Here is an 18,464-nt window from a genome sequence, read left to right as displayed (position 1 = left end):
ACTGTTGTCCTATATTTTTCACGGTCCATCCAATGCTGTTTATACTTGTTTGCATCCTTCCCCTGACTGATATATTTCAATAATGAGACCCCTTTTCTGTGAACCATGGCTATTGCTGTAGTAAGCTACTGAGTGAATGTCAGGAAAATCAAATTTGGACAGCTGAACATCATTTTGGGGACAAATTTGGACATCTGTTCTTTAAATGACAGATGTGTTCCTAAGAAGAGTAGATATTGTAATTAAATCAAAAGGTTCTTCAACGGTGTTAGTTTAATGAAACAATCTTACCGCTTCTAATATGAGGGACCACCAATAGTATCCATTCATGCCTCATTGATTTGTCTCATTGATGGGTATGTTTAGGGTGTGCACATGTATCCAATATCCGATAGCCCACAGGACCCCAAGGAAAAATAACATGGGGTCCCTCCATATACACACAGCCCTTCTCTTACCCAGTACCTTCTCTTCATGTTCCAGAATAGCGCAGTGAAGCAGCATAATATATACCTGAGTGCTGAGTTAGGTCCTTTCTGTATTTCCTGGCAGCTGCACACTTTATGCTTGCATAGTTCCAGCTCCTAATCACATGACATGCATTGGGAGTCAGAGGTATGCAGCATAGCACATTTAGCTGTCAGAAAGAACAAAGGATACAGTGCTGGAGCAGGTAGACGTCACACTGCTCTGCTACGCTGCACTGCAGTAGTTTGAGTCTTAGGTTGTCCATATTCTAATAGATGGCCACCAGATTTGATCATCCGGTCTGAGAGGGATCAAATCCTTCCATATATTAGGCACAAGTTTTCAATAATCTTTAGCATGTAATCTAGTAAATATTGGTGGAGCAACGCACTGCCTGCCAGGCCCCCAAGTTGCCGTTTTTGCATGTCGTTTTAGCAATCTTACATGCTGTACAGATGCACACCTGGTCAACCACGAGCGACTGAGGTTTTCCAGTATGTCTGATCAATGCTTTTGACCGATTTCAGGCCAAAATTGATTGAATCATCGATCAGATGAACGTGTTGCGACACAGATTTTCAAGTGATTCAATAAAATGATTGCAGATGGTCAATCAGCCCGCAGAATCGGTAGATGTATGGCCACCTTTAGACTTTTTTTTTTAGATTTTGGCCCCTTACTCTGGTTTAAAATTGTTTTTATCACCTTCCTGATTAATGACTTTATGTGGCAAGTGCTATATAATTTAAAGGACAACTATAGTGAGAGGGATACGAAGGCTGCCATATTTATTTCTTTTTAAACAAAACCAGTTGCCTGGCAGCCCTGCTGATCTATTTGGCTGCAGTAGTTTCTCAATAATACCAGAAACAAGCATGCAGCTAATCTTCTTAGATCTGGCAATAGTCAGAAACCCCTGATCTGCTGCATGCTTGTTCAGTCTGTGGCTGAAAGTATTAGAGGCGGAGGATCAGGAGGGTTGCCAGGCAATTGGTATTGCTTAAAAGGAAATAAATTTGGCAGCCTCCTTATCCCTCTCGCTACAGTTGTCCTTTAAGTCTATCCCAGCAGATCGCTACAACTTGATCCTTTTAGATGTAGCATCCGACAAGTTCCTTGTTTTCTTTAGACCAGGCGTTTCAAACTTAGTTATGTAATGGGACAAAACCTAAAACCAAATTGCCCATTAAGATTTAACATTTATTGAACAGTCTCAAATAAAGTGGTGTAACTAGAGTGGGGGGGGGGGGGGTGCTGCTTCTCCCCCTTTTGCAGTGGAGCAGTTTCATATTTACCTGCTCAAGTGCTGCTATACGTTTCATCTAACCGTCCTGATACACATGCTCTATGCTGCATACCTCTGGCTCTGAGCGCATGTCATGTGATTGGGAGCTGGAGGTGAGTATAGAGCTTGCAGCAGCCAGGTAGAACAGATGAGCAATGTATTTCTGGATCGGGTACATATTACTCTGCTCTGCCTCGCTACTCTATGTGGGGACAGGGTGCCTGGGGAAAGGTATGTAGGTGTGTATTATTAGTCACACAAGGGGATTTGGATCCAAGGAGGGGGTTCCGGGGTTGCTGCTGCACTCAGACTCAAACTGTTCTCTGGATGAGAAGGCTGCTACTGTTGTTCTTTAACTGCTCACAATGGTGCACATTAAAGCTCTGGAGGGTCGCATTTGGCCTGTAGGCCTTGTGTTTGCCACCTGGGCTTTAGATAGTCTGTGAAGCTTGTTATACATATGTTGTGTTGGGTCTTAAGGTGGGCACATACAGTACAATTTGTGATAGTTGGATTCGATGGAATCTCTTCGGGTAGAGGCAGGGATGGGTTGAAACAGGTGGAGTAGTCAACTTAACCTATTGGTTTTGCACGGCTAGCTATCTTTGTCTGGAAAAGGGACCTGTTCATCACTGTCCAACAGTATAACAGTATAACAGTGCAGTCTCAATATGTATTTTATCATTTGCTGTGTGTCCCCACTCTTGGAATGGGTGGGGTTGTAGTAGAAATCAAGCAATGATATCATTTGATAGGAACATTGTAGTAAGCCATAAGTTTAGGTGTTGGAATACACCTAATATAGGTATAACAAGCTTCACTGGGCTCCACAGACCATCTACAGCACAGGTGACAAACACAAGGCCTGCGGACCAAATACAGCGCTCCTTGCTATTTTATGTGGCCCTCAAGACCTTTAATGTGCACCATTGTGAGCGGTAGAACAGCAGCCTTCCCATCTACAGGAGGACAGTTAGAGTCTGAGTGCAGCAACAGCCCTGGGACTGCAAAAGTAGCATGGGTCCCCCTCCTTGGATCCAAATCGCCTTGTGTGGCTGATAAAACCTACACACCTACATACCTTTCCCCAGGCACCCTCTCCCCACATAGCAAAGTAGCGCAGCAGAGCAGTGCAATAATATTTACCTGATTCAGCAATATATAATAGATCACTGTTCATCATCTGATTTCAAGTTACCCATAAGTGTTAGATACAACACTAGCCTCCATCCTCCCATATCTTGGTTGATCCAGAGGAAGGTAAAAAATTCTTACAAGGCTTGGGGCAATTAACTTTTTAAGGGGAAAAAAGTAATTTCTGAGTCAAGATTGCAATCAGATAAAATCCCTGTATCAACACCACAGGGATTACCTAGAAATTATAGCCATGTATGTCATTCAATGCAAGGGAAGCACTGAAGCCTTCCCCTTAAATGCAGATCTGGAATTTCCCCTGTAGTAAGATATTCCACATTTGAATTACCCATTTTTAAACGGCAAAAAAAAACTTTTTCCTCCATACGCAGATCTTATCCCCTAGTCAGATCCTATGCCCTAGTCCTTTGCACAAGCCTTATTGCCCCAGTTTACCTAACTTTTCCTGGTGAGTGATACCTTCCATCCCTTTAAATCAATTTTGTTGCTAGTCTCTGCACCTGCTCTGAAAGTGCAATGTCCTTCCTGTAATGCAGTGCCCAGCCAGAACAGAACTCCATACTCCAGCTGTGGCCTTCCAAGAGAGCTAATCAGGAGAAGTATTATGCTAGCATCCTAAATTTTTTTTATTTCCCTTTTAATGCATCCCAAATTTGCATTTGCTTTAGCTGCAGCTGCTTGGCATTGAATATGGTTATTTAACTTGCCAATGAGTACTCCTGAGTCCCTCTCCTCTCCAAGTTGTGATGGTCCCCATCTGTGTCCCATTTATTCTGTATGGTGCTAGACCTCTAGTACAGTATCCTGAAGGTCATGTTATGTCCTCATTGACAAAAATGTATTGTTTCAGGTGCATCAATTTCATTATGACTATAGAGCATCCTCTGACAGAGCAGTTACCCGTTTATGCTCACATATGTCTTGCATACATGATCAGGTATACCAGGTTAGTTGATCCACAGGAAGAGATTTTTTTTTTACTTGTGTTTATATTACACTGGTTGCATATGACAACCAATCAGAATCTTTGTTCTAATACAAGTCCTCTTAAAGGAAACCCAAAGTAAGAGTGAAATGGAGGCCGCCATATTTATTTGCTTTTAAAGTGTACCAGAGAGAAATACTATTAAATATTTATACATACCTGGGGCTTCCTCCAGCCTCATCCGCGCATCGCTCCCCACGCCGCCATCCTCAGTCTTCTCCCTCTTCTGTACGGGGTCCCGTAACTTTGGCCAGACGCGGCCAGTCTGCACGAGTGTAGTGTTCTCTCTCCAGCGGAGAATAGTACTGTGCCTGCCCAGTACTATTCTGAGATGGAGAGAGCGCACTGCGCTTGCGCAGACTGGCTTCGACTGGCTGAAGTTACAGGACCCAGTACAGAAGAGGGAGAAGACTGAGGAAGATGGCGTGGGAGCGATCCGTGCGGATGGGGCTGGAGGAAGCCCCAGGTATGTATAAATCTTTTAATACGATTTCTTGCTGGTTTTCTTTAAACAATACCAGTTGCCTGCCAGTCCTCCTTATTCTGCATCTCTAATACTTTTAGCCATAGACTCTGAACTAGCATATGGAAATCCGGTTCTCTGACTCAGCTGACTTCGGGTTTTAATGGATTTAGCCATATGCTTGTTCCAGGGTTTTGACTCAGACACTACGTATTCCAGAAGATCAATAGGACTGCCATGCAACTGGCATTGTTTACATGGAAATAAATATGGCAGTCTCCATATCACTCTCACCTCGGGTTCCCTTTAAAGGAATGAAGCAGTCAGTGTGGAGCTGCTCAGCCGAGGCCAGGGAGGGAAGTGAGAAGCAGATGCCCTGTACTTCCCAGGCGTGCCAGGAGAGAAGGGATGAGGCTTCAGCTCCTAGAGAGGAACAGAGCAGTGATCTGGAGCAACTGAAAGTGGACTGCCAGTGAGGCTGCGGGGTGGCCAATACCCCGAAGGCGAGAACGGGCCCAAGTGGCCGCAGGATCTGGTGAGTCTCCCCCTGAAGGGGGGTTTGCTTTCATTCATCTGCTTGATCTTTAAAGTACAAGTATCGTTGAGTGCTGATTCCACTGAACTTTGATTGATGGTGCACACATCCAGGAATAGCGCTCCCAACAGCTAAACCGTTGAGATCACTAAGGACTAGGCTGGTTAATGCTTGTCTGGGTGGTTTTACCCCAATTCACATTTTAATTTGTGTATATATATATATGTGTGTATGTATGTATATGTATATATGTGTATATGTATATATGTATATATATATGTATATATATATATATATATATATATATATATATATATATATTTTTATTTTTATTTCCCTTTAAAGGAAACCTGAGTCAGGGGAAAAAGCTTTTCTTGTCTGCAGTTTCTTTTAAAGAGACTCTGAAGTGAGTCTAAAATTCACTTTTTTAACATGCAGTCGTTTATACCCACCAAATCCCCCATGCAAAATCCACGACTTTCTTGCTCGTGGATTTTGCTGCTCATTGAGGCAGAGCTATGCCTCCATGTGCGTCAATCGCAGCGCGGATCTCAGCCTGTCCCCGCCCCTCTCTATGAAGGAAGCCCCTCTATATGAAGGAAGATTGAGTGGGGCGGGGAGAGGCGGCGATCAGCCGGGATTGAGGCACTGAGGCAGAGCTGCAGCCGTAAGCTCTGCCTCATCAGGAAGCGCTCCCCGGAGGTAGGAGAGGGGATTTTGGTCTAGTAAACCCCTCGTTTTGCCGCGGGATAGCGGCGTTTTAGCAAGGCTCTTTGAGGTCTTTTTGTGTCCTCTAGGTGTCTTCCATTGTTCTGCTGTCACCCCAGTGAAAGTTTGCAACCCATCTGGGTGAATACACTGTCCCAGCTGCACGCCTCTTGAATTGCGCAGGGGGGCAAATATTACAATGTTTTGTGATTGTGGTCCTAAAACAAAAACAAAAAAAACCTTAAATTGCTTAAAGTGTACCAGGATACAAAATGGGATACTTACATAAAGAGAGGGAAGCCTCAGGATCCTATTGAGGCTTCCCTTGCTGGTCTGATGTCCCCCGTCGCTGAGCTGAAGATTAGCAACAAAGCATTGTCGCTAATCATATTGGGGCTGCGCATTAGGGTTGCAACGGCATGAAATTCCACGGTATGATAACCATCTAAAAAATACCACGGTATGAGGGTATCACCGTATACGGTATTGTACAATTTTTGGCCCCACCTCCTTACATTAAGGGCCCATTCACACTTAAACGGGAATCACGCGCAAAACGCTAGCATTTTTTTTAAACGCTTGTGCGTTTGTAGCCTATGGCATTGTTCTCACTGCCATGATCGCGAGGGGTGCTAATCGCAAATGCGTTACCTGCATCGTTTTGCCGGCGATTCTGGAGCAATTGCAATTAGCATGTATAGAACCGCTAATCACCATCGCTCCAAAAAACGCAAATTTGTCCAGTGATTTTTCCATGTTAAATCGTGGAAAAATCACCCGCGGAAAACGCTAACGCAAATCTCTAGCGTGTGTAGTATGAATGGGCCCTTAACCACCCTGGCGTTCTATTAAGATCGCCAGGGCGGCTGCGGTAGGGTTTTTTTTAAATTTAAAAAAAACTATTTCATGCAGCCAACTGAAAGTTGGCTGCATGAAAGCCCACTAGAGGGCGCTCCGGAGGCGTTCTTCCAATCGCCTCCGGCGCCCAGAATAAACAAGGAAGGCCGCAATGAGCGGCCTTCCTTGTTTTGTTTAGATCGTCGCCATAGCGACGAGCGGAGTGACGTCATGGACGTCAGCCGACGTCCTGACGTCAGCCGCCTCCGATCCAGCCCTTAGCGCTGGCCGGAACTTTTTGTTCCGGCTACGCTGGGCTCAGGCGGCTGGGGGGACCCTCTTTCGCCGCTGCTCGCGGCGAATCGCCGCAGAGCGGCGGCGATCGGGCAGCACACGCGGCTGGCAAAGTGCCGGCTGCGTGTGCTGCTCTTTATTTGAACAAAATCGGCCCAGCAGGGCCTGAGCGGCAGCCATCGGCGGTGATGGACGAGCTGAGCTCGTCCATACCGCTAAGATGGTTAAAGAGACTCTGAAGCGAGTCTCAATTCTCTTTTTTAACCTATATTCATATTAAGCCCCATAAGCACAGCTAAACCGCAACTATCCCGCGGAAAAACAAGGTGTTTATAACCCCAAAATCCCCTCTTCTACCTCTGGGTAGCGCTTCCTGCTTGAGGCGGAGCTACAGCCATAAGCTCTGCCTCAAGCGTGTCAATTCCCGCTGATCGCCGCCTCTCTCCCGCCCCTCTCATCTGCCTTCACAGAGAGGGGCGGGAGAGAGGCGGAGATCCGAGCGGCTATTGACGTGCATGGAGGCAGAGCTACAGCTGCCACAGCTTATAGCTCTGCCTCCAGGAAGTGCGAAATCCACGACCAAGAAAATCGTGGATTTTGCAGGGGGATTTGGGGGGTATTAACCCCTCGGTTTGCTGCGGGATAGCGGCGGTTTAGCTGTGCTTATGGGGCTTGCTTTAGAGTCTCTTTAATAATCTGCCTCCACCCCAGTATGGAACCCAAATTACTCACTGAGCGCCGCTATAGCCGTAATTCCTAATACAGCTTATGGCAGCACTGGCTGCGGCCAAATCTCCTGCACTGCTTTTACAGAGCTCGATGTAAAGCAAGAACAGGAAGGAGGAAGTACTACTACACGTGCGCAGGATCCGATGGCCCCTCCCCTGAAAACCGGTAAAACGATTGTGTATGATTACCATGCGCAATCAAACTGCGGTATACTATAGCACATGCTTAGGTGGGCTCACGCATCGACTGCGTATCCATGAATCGGGAATAGGAGCTGCGCGGCCCTGATGTGGAGGGGGGCCGTGCTTGGCAACGGGGGGGGGGGGGGTCTTTAGTTCAGCGAGGATAGCCTCCTATAGGATCCTGAGGCTTCCCTCTCTGCAGGGTAAGGGCTTGTTTTGAATCTGAGCTTCAGCTCGGGTTCACTTTAAGGGGAAGGCAGTTGACTGAGGAAGTTGGAGTATATCTGTAGGGAACCGACACACATGGCCCATTTCCACTAGCTGCAAATTTACATTGCATCAAAATTGAAGCCAGTGCATGTCAATGGAGTAGTTTCCATTGCATGTGAAATTATGAATGGCATGCTGCAGAAATCCGCAGCACGCATCTGTTTCCCTTTTCCAGAAACTGCCTCATTCGGACTTGCGGGAGTCACCCGTGGCTCGATACAATGTGTTCGCATCCGGCCAGTGGAAACAGGCCCACAATATATACAACAGATATATAACATACATAGTTCTTGAATAGAACTCACTGACTTTGCGACAATTGAGTCTAGGTCCGATCTTACTCAGAGGTACACACCTAGCCGCTCACTCCGCTCTTCCAATGAACTTCACCTAACCGGCCCCCGCATCACCCAGTCCCATGCACGTCTCCGGGACTTCTCAAGAGCTGCTCCAACACTATGGAACGCCCTACCTCCACCCATTAGGGCAGCCCCCTCCTTCAACATCTTCAAGAAAGCCCTCAAAACTCACCTTTTCACTCTGGCCTACTACCCCTCACAAGTGCTCTAAACCCACAGCTGAACTCTGGTCTCCTACCTCTCGTGTCCCTACCTCTCCCTTTAGATTATAAGCCTTTGGGCAGGGTCCTCCTCCTTTTGTGTCCAACCTGATCATGCACCTCCATTACTGTGAACCCATGCTATGCATCTGAGTAAACCTAACTTGCCTAATCTGCATGTTCCCCTCCAGTGACTGACTAAGCATTACCTTGTACTCCTACTGTGCTGTGTGATCTGGTCTTTCTTGTATTCAGGTATCGTCATTTTGCTGTATGTCACCCCTTAATATTGTATGTATCCCTATTTATTGTCCAGCGCTGCGTAATATGTTGGCGCTTTATAAATGCAATAAATACATAATAAATAAATAGGACCCTCCAACAGCACAAGGGAAGGGCCCATGAATCTCTGTTGCATGTGCAGATTCATAATGACAGATGTCAGCCCTGGTAACTTTTTTTTTTTGGTATATTCACTATTGAAATCTTGAAATGAATTATATAGTAGAAATCTAATACAAGATGAAAGAAAAGGTTCTACCCTCCTAGCCTCTGCTTACCGCCTGCTCTCTGCTCTTCTCTTCACAAAGCAGTGACTACAGGTGGAAGCATGCAGTGATTGGTATCATGCTTCTATTCTTCCTGCAGTCTCTTGTAGAGAAGGTTGATTATTCCTTTCACGTATATCCTTTATCCTGCAGTCACTACACTCCTTGTAAATTGACTGTTGGAACAAACTTGCAGTAATTACTGTGCCTTCCATGTGTATTCCTTGCCTGTGAATTTGTGGATACATATTTTGCACTAAGACATGCAGAGAGTTGAGGTGGATGTAGTACTCCATTTTATTTTTAAAACCACGTTTACCCCCAATTGTCAAAAATTGGTAGAAAGGTTATGGCTTTTAAAGTAAGTATGCAGGGACACGAACATTTTGAAATCTACCTTGTTTAATGTGTGACACTCACATTTGTTTCTATTACAAATCTTTTATTTATTTGATTTTTAGATATTTGCGTAACTATATCAGTGACGCACTAAAAAGGGTTTGGATTTGGTAGCCTTCTTTGAAAGTGGGGTCCATCTAATATTTGGTTATAGGTGGCAGCTATTTTGTATGAGTTGGGTGATGTCTCTGTTGTAGTTCTTGGCTATGCATCACCTTCTCTGGAGTCTTCTGTGCATTGTTTACCACTTTACATTTCAAAATACTAAGATAATCAGACTGCTAGTGTAGGTAGTTAGAGAGTGCCCCTCCAGTAAAGGTAGCCAGGAACTGCACCCGTCCCCTGTTATAGGTAGCTAGACAGGTCCCAAAGTATAGTTAGCCAGGGTGCATCAACCAAATCCCATTGCACAATGGAGGGGGTGTACAACTCACCTTTGCAGGATCCAGCAGGCACATGAGACCCATCTTCATCCTCTCCTCCTATGCACTCCCTCTCTATAGAGCGAGCACCATCTGTCATGTGACTGACTGTGCTTGCACAATAGGAGCAGAGCATGAAGACTGGTTATGTGTGGCCAAATCATGGAAAGTCAAGTTGTTCCAAATCAGGAAAAAGGGCGCAGGAGCCCTTACAGAAAAAAAAAAAAGCCTGCTATCTGGTGCCTTGGGACGCCAGAATTCACCTTCTTTGCCGGCTATTATAGTGGCCGTGATGTGTGGCAAACAAGCTAAATTTCTGCGCATGATTTGCAGCAAATAAGCTAAATTTTGGTGCCTGCTATGCAATACCACAACTTGCATATCCGCAAAACCCTGGCACCCAAATTGTAACGTGCACCTCAGAGTGCCGTAATTTAGAATGTTTTGTGGGGGCACCCAAATTGACTTTCTTTGCTGTAAAACACAGCTCTGCAGGTTGGAAGGGGGGGGAGGGGGGGTTGGGGAGTGGGATAGGAGCCACCAGGGGGGAATCCAGAAGTTTATTAACCACCCTGGCGTTCTGATTAAATCGCCAGGGTGGCTGCGGGAGGGTTTTTTTTAAATAAAAAAAAAACTATTTCATGCAGCCAACTGAAAGTTGGCTGCATGAAAGCCCACTAGAGGGCGCTCCGGAGGCGATCTTCCGATCGCCTCCGGCGCCCATAATAAACAAGGAAGGCCGCAATGAGCGGCCTTCCTTGTTTTGCTTATATCGTCGCCATAGCGACGAGCGGAGTGACGTCATCGACGTCAGCCGACGTCCTGACGTCAGCCGCCTCCGATCCAGCCCTTAGCGCTGGCCGGAACTTTTTGTTCCGGCTGCGCAGGGCTCAGGCGGCTAGGGGGGCCCTCTTTCGCCGCTGCTCGCGGCGAATCGCCGCAGAGCGGCGGCGATCAGGCAGCACACGCGGCTGGCAAAGTGCCGGCTGCGTGTGCTGCACTTTATTTGATAAAAATCGGCCCAGCAGGGCCTGAGCGGCGACCTCCGGCGGTGTTGGACGAGCTGAGCTCGTCCAGACCGCTCAGGTGGTTAAAGCGATATTCATCCACCAGCGGCAATCCCCTGCACCCTTCTTTCCAGGTGCCTTTTTCAATGTATGCGAGTTGTACACCCCTCCGCTGCCTTTTTTCTCCAAATGGCCCTGCCCGATGGCATCTCCAAGTGTGGCTCAGGGCTACCATTTTTAGCACATTTCATTAACCCTGAGCCACATTCTGGAAAACTGCTGGGGAAGTTGAGCAGACATACATATGCGATAATAGTTTTCATATCAGGAAAGTAATAGGAGTGTGTTCATGGAGTTCAAGGGGGACTTGGAAATAGAATGGTGTTAAGTATCAATACATGCCTGGTGATAATACAACAAAGTTAGAATGATATTAATTATCTGTCATGTTACTTCTGTAACTAGACCTCCTAGAGTATGCTGCCAGTTCATGCAATGTTTTCTGACCTCTACCACATTGCGGCATTGGGTAGGAGAGGAGATGACCATGTGCTGACGTAAATTCAGATATTTTTTTTGTGAAGCAAACGTACAGGGAATCTGTGAAATCAGATGTTGACAGTATTGCCCATTTTGCTGTTCAGTGATCTATTTTCTTGGGGTGCTTTGGGCAAAACATTTTTCACACATCTGTTTTTTTCATTCCCATGCATTGTGATGTAACGTATCTGGGAACACATACTAAACGAGACACACACGTTTTTCCGATAGGTTCTATTGTGCTGCAGCTGCGTTTTTAACACACCACAACGTGTGATGGGACGCATGCACAAAATTGCGTTTGTGCATGCGTTCTGGATTGTGAATGAGCCCTAAGTGTTGTGAAGCTGCCCATTGTGTTGTCTTAGGTCACTTGACCAGAAGTAAGAGGGTAGCAACCCTGTAAATGAAAGCCTCTTACCTTTCTGTAGTGCTGATTTCTGGAAGGGGCAAGATGTAGTGGTCATCTTGGAAGAAGCAGTTGGAGGATCTTCACTGCCCTCCTAGCCTCCTATGACTACGACTACTGAAGACAAGAGTGCTCTTTTTCTTACAAGTATGGCCCGTTCTCACCTGCTCACGGCAAACCGCTAGCGGCTCTGCAAGAACCGCTACACAATGTAGCGAGTGGCAGTGTTCTCACTGCCGCGGTTGCGGTTAGCGATACCCGCAACCGCGCTGCATGCAGCGGTTTGCCGGCGACAAGCATTCCGCGATTAGCGAACGTGATTAGCGTGCACAGCACACTAATCGCTCCAAAACCGCCGCAGTGTCCAGTGATTTTTTTAATCACTCCTGCAAAACTAGTGTGAATGGGCTAAGGGGTTCAAACCAGTCTCCTCCCCCCCCCCCCCCCCCCCTCCCAAATCTTCAAAAAAAATATTTACAGAGGTACTTTGGTCTTGCAGAGCCATTTTTCCGACCAGATGTTTAGATATTGCCTGCATTGAAGTTGAATGGAATGTAGGTTTGTATTCTGTACTGCTTTGTGATGGGCTGCACATTGTTGTTACTGTATCTGGCTGGATGCAGACATGCCCCTAAATTTTTAAAGACGAGTGTTTAAAAAGAAAAAACGGAAAGTTCATGTGTAGCAAAAGCTGTTGTTCTGGTGTGATTTTACAAGTACAGAATGTTCTGAAAGACAGCAATGCACTAGAGAGAATGAAATGGAGGCACCTGTCTTGCCTGCTGCATTGGTGTTGTGTGATGCATGTCTCTGCAGCCTTCATTCTCAGAAAATTAAGAAGCACACCCTTCCTTTCCTGTATGATAAATTATGGTGGTGAAACAAATGCTCCACTCAGCAAAACTTGCACACCCTATTATCCTGCTACCATAGGTGTCTTATGCACACAATGTTCAGAAATGGAGCAGTCGGGCTCAGGCTGTTGTCATGGATACACTGAACCTGTCTCCCCACTCAGCTGTCAAACAGCTCTTAGACTTTACCATACGTCTACATTTTTAAGGGGTGATTTTTTTCCCACCTCCCTGTTATGGTTACATTGTAGCTACTGTAATGCAAAATCCAGACATAAGATGTAATTCTGATCATTGCAGAGAGAGGTAATACATCTGGCTTGTGGCTAATGTGAGGACACCTATATGAATCCGCTACGTGAGGCAGGTTTTACTGCATGTAAATGAATATTCTATCAACCTTGTTAGCCTTTATGATGGCAAATGTTACGGAAACAGTGACTGCCTTTCCAATAGTGCAGTGGATTCACAGCAGGAAAAGGGTTCTCTTCCCCCCCCCCCCCCCCCCCACATCCTTGCAATTGAAAGGTGGAAGATCGTGCACATTCACAGCTGTCGTCGCCTGTCTTGTGAAATCTTGTATGCAAGACATACTGAATGCAGCAGGCACAACAATAGTGTTTAAGTTACAGCTAAATGCATTTACAATCAAGGAATGTGCCTTTTTTGCTACTGCATTTGGTTACTGTTGCTAACAAAGAGAAGATGCAGGGACTTGATCTTGCTCAGTATGGCAGTGCAGAGTGCAGCAGCCTATGGCAGCCCATCATACAGGCTTGCTGTACTCAGCTCGGTGAAAGATGAACCATGATTGGTTGCTTTTAAATTGCTCTTGTGGTAAATCAGCCTTGCAGACAAAGTTCAAGAGAACCTATCTTCCATTGGCTTTATATGATCAAGTGATGATGATTCTTGATGTAGAATACCCTTATAAGGAAAACATTGTGTTTTATTGTTACACATGGACTATAGCTAATTTTGGATATTTCAAGGAAAGTCCTGTATTTAGATTTCAAGTAAGCCTTTCCTGTTAAGCAATGCATGTGTATGGGCTTTATTTATAGCCTAGGTTCTCATCATGCGGTACGCGTACCCCAGGGGGTACTTCTGATGGTTCCAGGGGGTACTTCGGCTTGATATAATTAACCAAGTATAACAAATTTAGAGTTTTAGAAAATGATAAATCCTATATAAACAACACCAAATTAGTATTATAGCTAATTAAAACCAATAGTAAATGCTTGATAATTGTTTAGAACCAATTATTATGTACTAAGATTAAAAATATATTTGTCAAGGGGTACTTGAGATAATGTTTACTATGCCAGGGGGTACTTGGTCATTATAGGGTTTTAAAAGGGGTACATACCAATATTATGTTGAGAAACACTGATTTATAGCACAGCAATCTATAATAGTCAATCAGAAGTCTCTCTTACGAATCTGGCCGAAATCCATTTGATTCCTGTAGGTTACTGCACTTTCCATGGACTGCACATCACCTCATTTAACAAGTTTGCACATGTACGGTATTCAGTTTTCAGCTTGCCCGCTTTATCTGAAACTTTAGTGTACAGTTACCTGAAACTTATACTCCACTAAGAGTTTGAAATGTCACCAAATAAAAATGCGTGAGTTTGCAGGACGACTCTGTCCAAGCAAGCAGTGTCACTGAAGCCATAACATTTATGCAGAGGAAATTCTGCTCTACTAGGAGTCGTCCGTATCAAGGTGAAGTAAATATGTACTGTGTTCTCCCCAGGCTCTCTTAGCCGGGTGCCCCACCCGGCTAATTTTGGTAAGCACCCAACTTTGATCGGCTCGCATTCTCATCCTCCCCCTATACTGAAGGCAGAGCTGTTCCTGCCCTGCATTCACCTGGTTGTGCCCCATCCGGCTACTTTTTCATGCCACCCGGCTGGAAATAGTTTCTGAGGAGAACACTGTAAGTAGCTTCACTTTTTAATTCATATTTGTAAACCGTCCTTTCATCATGCTCTGAGCCAGGAAACCTTCAGGCCCCTTTTACTCTAGGGCACTTTTTTGTGTTGCATTACCCTTTCTGCATGCAGGGTAACGCATCAGCAAATAAAGCGTATGGAGCCTAGCACACTAACTGTGTTGCGTTGTACTGGATGTTTCCGAATCGCGGCCGCAATGTTAAAAGGGTGTTACCGTCTGACTACTGCGTCAACGGAATGCATGGAAGTCTGTGGGTGATGCAGAAATGTTAAATACGTTGGTGGCGGCGCGCATGCACAGAAAGACGCAAATACGACGAGGAAGCTGAGAATCCCAGTAATGTACTTCCTTTCCAGCAAGGCAGTACATCACTGGGTGAGGGGAGACGAAGGGCATGCGGGGAGGTGGCGCTATGCATATGACCCTGTCAGGGCACTCTGCTGCGGGGTCATATGAAAGTAGTTTCTTGCGATGCGAGGGGGCGGAGCATCACAACGCTGTAGCCTGGTGTACAACTAGCCTCTTCAGACAAGCCTACAATTTGCTGTAGGTAGCATTGTAGGTTTTCTGCCTCATCTGCTAACCCTTGTGTCTCCTTCCCTAATACTCCAACCCACTACCCTCTATATTGTAAGCTCGCAAGGGCAGGGACCTCCTCCTAGTGTTTCTTATTCTGATCTAATTAGCATGTACCAGTATTGGTAATGTCTCAAACCACACATCAACAATATATGTATTTGTACTTCTGCATGTCCATATATACTATATATCGTTCTACGGAAGATGTTGGTGCAATATAAACAAATAATTAATTGCTGTAAAATAAAGTCAGTAAAAGAAGTTTGAGATTTCCGAGTGTAGTAGTAACTTTCTTTTGTGTTTCTGTTCACAGGCAAAGATGGCTGCAGCGGATGAAAGGAAATTTCAGCAACAGATTTCAGCCCAGCAAAAGAAAGACTTAACATCCTTCTTAGAAAGTCAGAAAAAGCAGTACAAGATTTGCAAGGAAAAGATTAAAGAGGCATGTTCAGCAGTAAGCTTTTGGCACTGGGAAGCGTCATCCAATTCTTTTACAAATATAATTGGTTAAAATCTTCAAAATGTAGTTCCTGTATCTGCAAGATTGACCATGTCACGTTCTTCACATAGAATGCTTCTACTTTTCAGCTCTACGGTTTCAGGATCCTGTGGCCTTACTGGTTTAAGGTCTCCTTTATGTGTTTATCCTCTACTTAACAGTACATAGTTTCCAAAATCGCATGATAAGTCCTTCAAAGCAAAGTATGTGTCTGCTCCACAAAAATAAGGAGAACCGATCCCCAGGAAGTCTCCCTCTGGTCCCCAGTGCTCTTCATCTTTCTTTGGCAGGTTCCTTCTTCCTTTGGTATGGCTGTGATCTTTATGGGGATCCTGCAGCCACATTTTTGACATGGCTGTCAGTCCAGCCCATTTCAGTACTCTGCATTCTAGTAAGGTAAGGAGGTGGCTTTGACGGACAGAGCCGTTATGCACTTATTAATGTGACAAGAAGTTGTTGGGTGGACAGACATGCCAAGCTACAGGGAAAAGGAAGCCTAGGAACCAGAGGGAGCCTTCCTGAAAGTATCACCATTCCTCTCTGCATGGGATTTCTCTCCTTCATAGAGGTGTTAGATTTGCAAAAGCCTCAAAAATAATGTTGAGTATTTTTGTGGGGAATACATCGTGCACTTTTTTAATGGATAAAACCAGTCAATGCTAAAAACAAAGTGAAAGTTTGAAAAAAAAGGAGGCTACTCCATTGATGGATCACTTTGTTGATTTAGGATTGAAAGGCTTTTTTTAAGAGATTTGTTGGGGGCATGTGAGTAACTCCATAACGTTTATGGTTGTTGCTCAATGCAAGGTAAATATGTGAATCATTTAGTATCTGTATATCCAGAATAAGAGATGTCTTGCTTATGTTATAGTGTATGCTGTGTATATAATGTAAACTATTGGTATATCAATGCTGTGTTTAGAATTTGCAAGGTTTGTTGGGAGTCTAAAGTGTATAGAAGTGTACAACATTCTCAGAGTTGATTCCCCCAATATGTATAGGAAATCAAAGAAACTTCCCAGGTTCCACCTTTGTTTTCAGATCAATAAATGAATTCCGTTACTCAGGATAGGCACATATACTAGGTATTATACTGGTATCTGCCTACGTGCATGGAATGCCTTGCACTCTTTGACTAAGTGACATGTAATGTCCTATACAATGGAGATTTGGAGGAGCGAGAGGCTGTCAGCACCCACATGTTATTTTCCTGAGCAGGATCAATACTGTAGGATTGTGGTAATTTATACAGATGTTAGCTTGTTGCCAATTACAATGATATATGATCTATTTAGGTAGCAGAATGTAATATTTGTACAAGCTTTACAACTAGAACCATATACACAGAGTAGATCTGTAACCAGTCAAAGGGCTAATGACGAAAACCATAAATAATTTTTGAAAGACAAAAATGATGATTTGCCGTACATATAATCAAACAAAACCGAAATTTGAGGTTTGCATAGAGGTTAATGTACTTACTGGAACCCTATTGCCTTTCCTTTTGCTGTAATCACATTACATTGCTGCAAGTCTTATGGAGTAAATCTGTACCTCCCTTTCCCCTCGGAATCCTGCAGTTTATCCACCCCCCCCACCCCCATCTAGGTCTCTTGAAGAATGAGCTGTATGCCAATCTCCAGGCAGTTTACGTTTTTAATTCAGTGCCTCCCCCCCAGAAGCGTAGACATACATATTTTTCAATAAAAAGTCTTAATTTAGAGAAGATAATATAGCCATAATATAGCCATAATTTGTCAATAAAATATATTAGTAGCAGCAGAGTATTGCACTGTGCTATCCATCAGTTGAGGAAGGAAGTTTTTGAATCTGGGTGGTACCATCTATTGGACAAAGTTAAGATTCATAGAGTAAGCTTTCTGTCTACGTTTTAACATCAGAAGGAAGCACAGATATTTTTTCCCTCCCTAATATAAATACATATTATTGAGGTTTATTAAAGTGGCATGGCATATTTCTAAATATATATTCATTTATTTATTATATTACTTATTTGTTTCTGCTGTGCAAGCAGGAGGTGGTGTCCAGTAGGAAGCTCTGCAAGGCATATTCACACTCCTTCTTCGTAGTGATGTTGCCATGGCACCAGCTGATGCATCACTCACAAATGGACCCAAACTATACATCCTTCACTGGCCTGAACACGCTGGCAGTCACTGTGACATCAGTGTGTTCAGACCAGTGAAAGCTGCACAGTTTGGGTCTAGTTATGAGTCACACATCAGCCGTTGCAATGGCGATGTGTCGCAATGGAGGAGGAGTGCAGGTATGCCATGCATAGCTTCTTTCAGTACGGCATTCTCTGCTGGTACCGCACTGCAGGACCAACTTAGTTGAAAAAAAAAAAGTTTTTTTTTGTTTTTTAACTACACACATGCGTGTATATCACTGTGGATAAGGCAACTTTTTTACACCTATATTTTCTGTGAAAGGGGTGATGGGGGTTATCTGCAGGTGAAATACTATGTGTGATGCCCCATATGTAAAGCATGCATTGGAAGTGCACCGGTAAGTATATTTAGCCCTCCTTGCTCCAGCTTGCAACCTCTATCTCCCCGACAGCTTCTGAACTGGCAGCTAGAGCTCCAGGATAACTGTGGTCACATGACGGTCAATCTGGACCTCTAGCAGCCATTTCAGAAGCTGCAGGGGAAATGCAAGGATGCGATATGGAGTGGGGAGAGGTAACTATGTTTCAAGTGCACACACTGCATCCACCAGCATGCTCCAATACGCTCTCCGGCATTTGGCCTT

The 18,464-nt window shown here is 44.7% G+C and overlaps 1 protein-coding gene across 6 annotated transcripts in view; it reads left to right on the top strand.

The window, feature by feature from the left end:
• Positions 1-18,464, top strand: part of LOC137525225 (serine/threonine-protein kinase TAO3) — a 278,858-nt gene that overhangs the window by 219,049 nt on the left and 41,345 nt on the right. For 5 of the 6 annotated variants that reach the window (XM_068246237.1, XM_068246217.1, XM_068246227.1 and 2 more), the window contains one exon: positions 15,504-15,644. In XM_068246237.1, coding sequence (XP_068102338.1) covers positions 15,504-15,644 — 141 coding nt within the window. The remainder of the gene's footprint in view (positions 1-15,503; positions 15,645-18,464) is intronic. The other variant, XM_068246260.1, reaches the window with a different exon arrangement.

This window comes from Hyperolius riggenbachi, chromosome 1 (genome assembly GCF_040937935.1).
Source record: "Hyperolius riggenbachi isolate aHypRig1 chromosome 1, aHypRig1.pri, whole genome shotgun sequence".
NCBI lineage: Eukaryota > Metazoa > Chordata > Amphibia > Anura > Hyperoliidae > Hyperolius > Hyperolius riggenbachi.
Note: the sequence above shows the minus strand (reverse complement) of the source record. Positions and strands in the feature narration are given on the sequence as shown.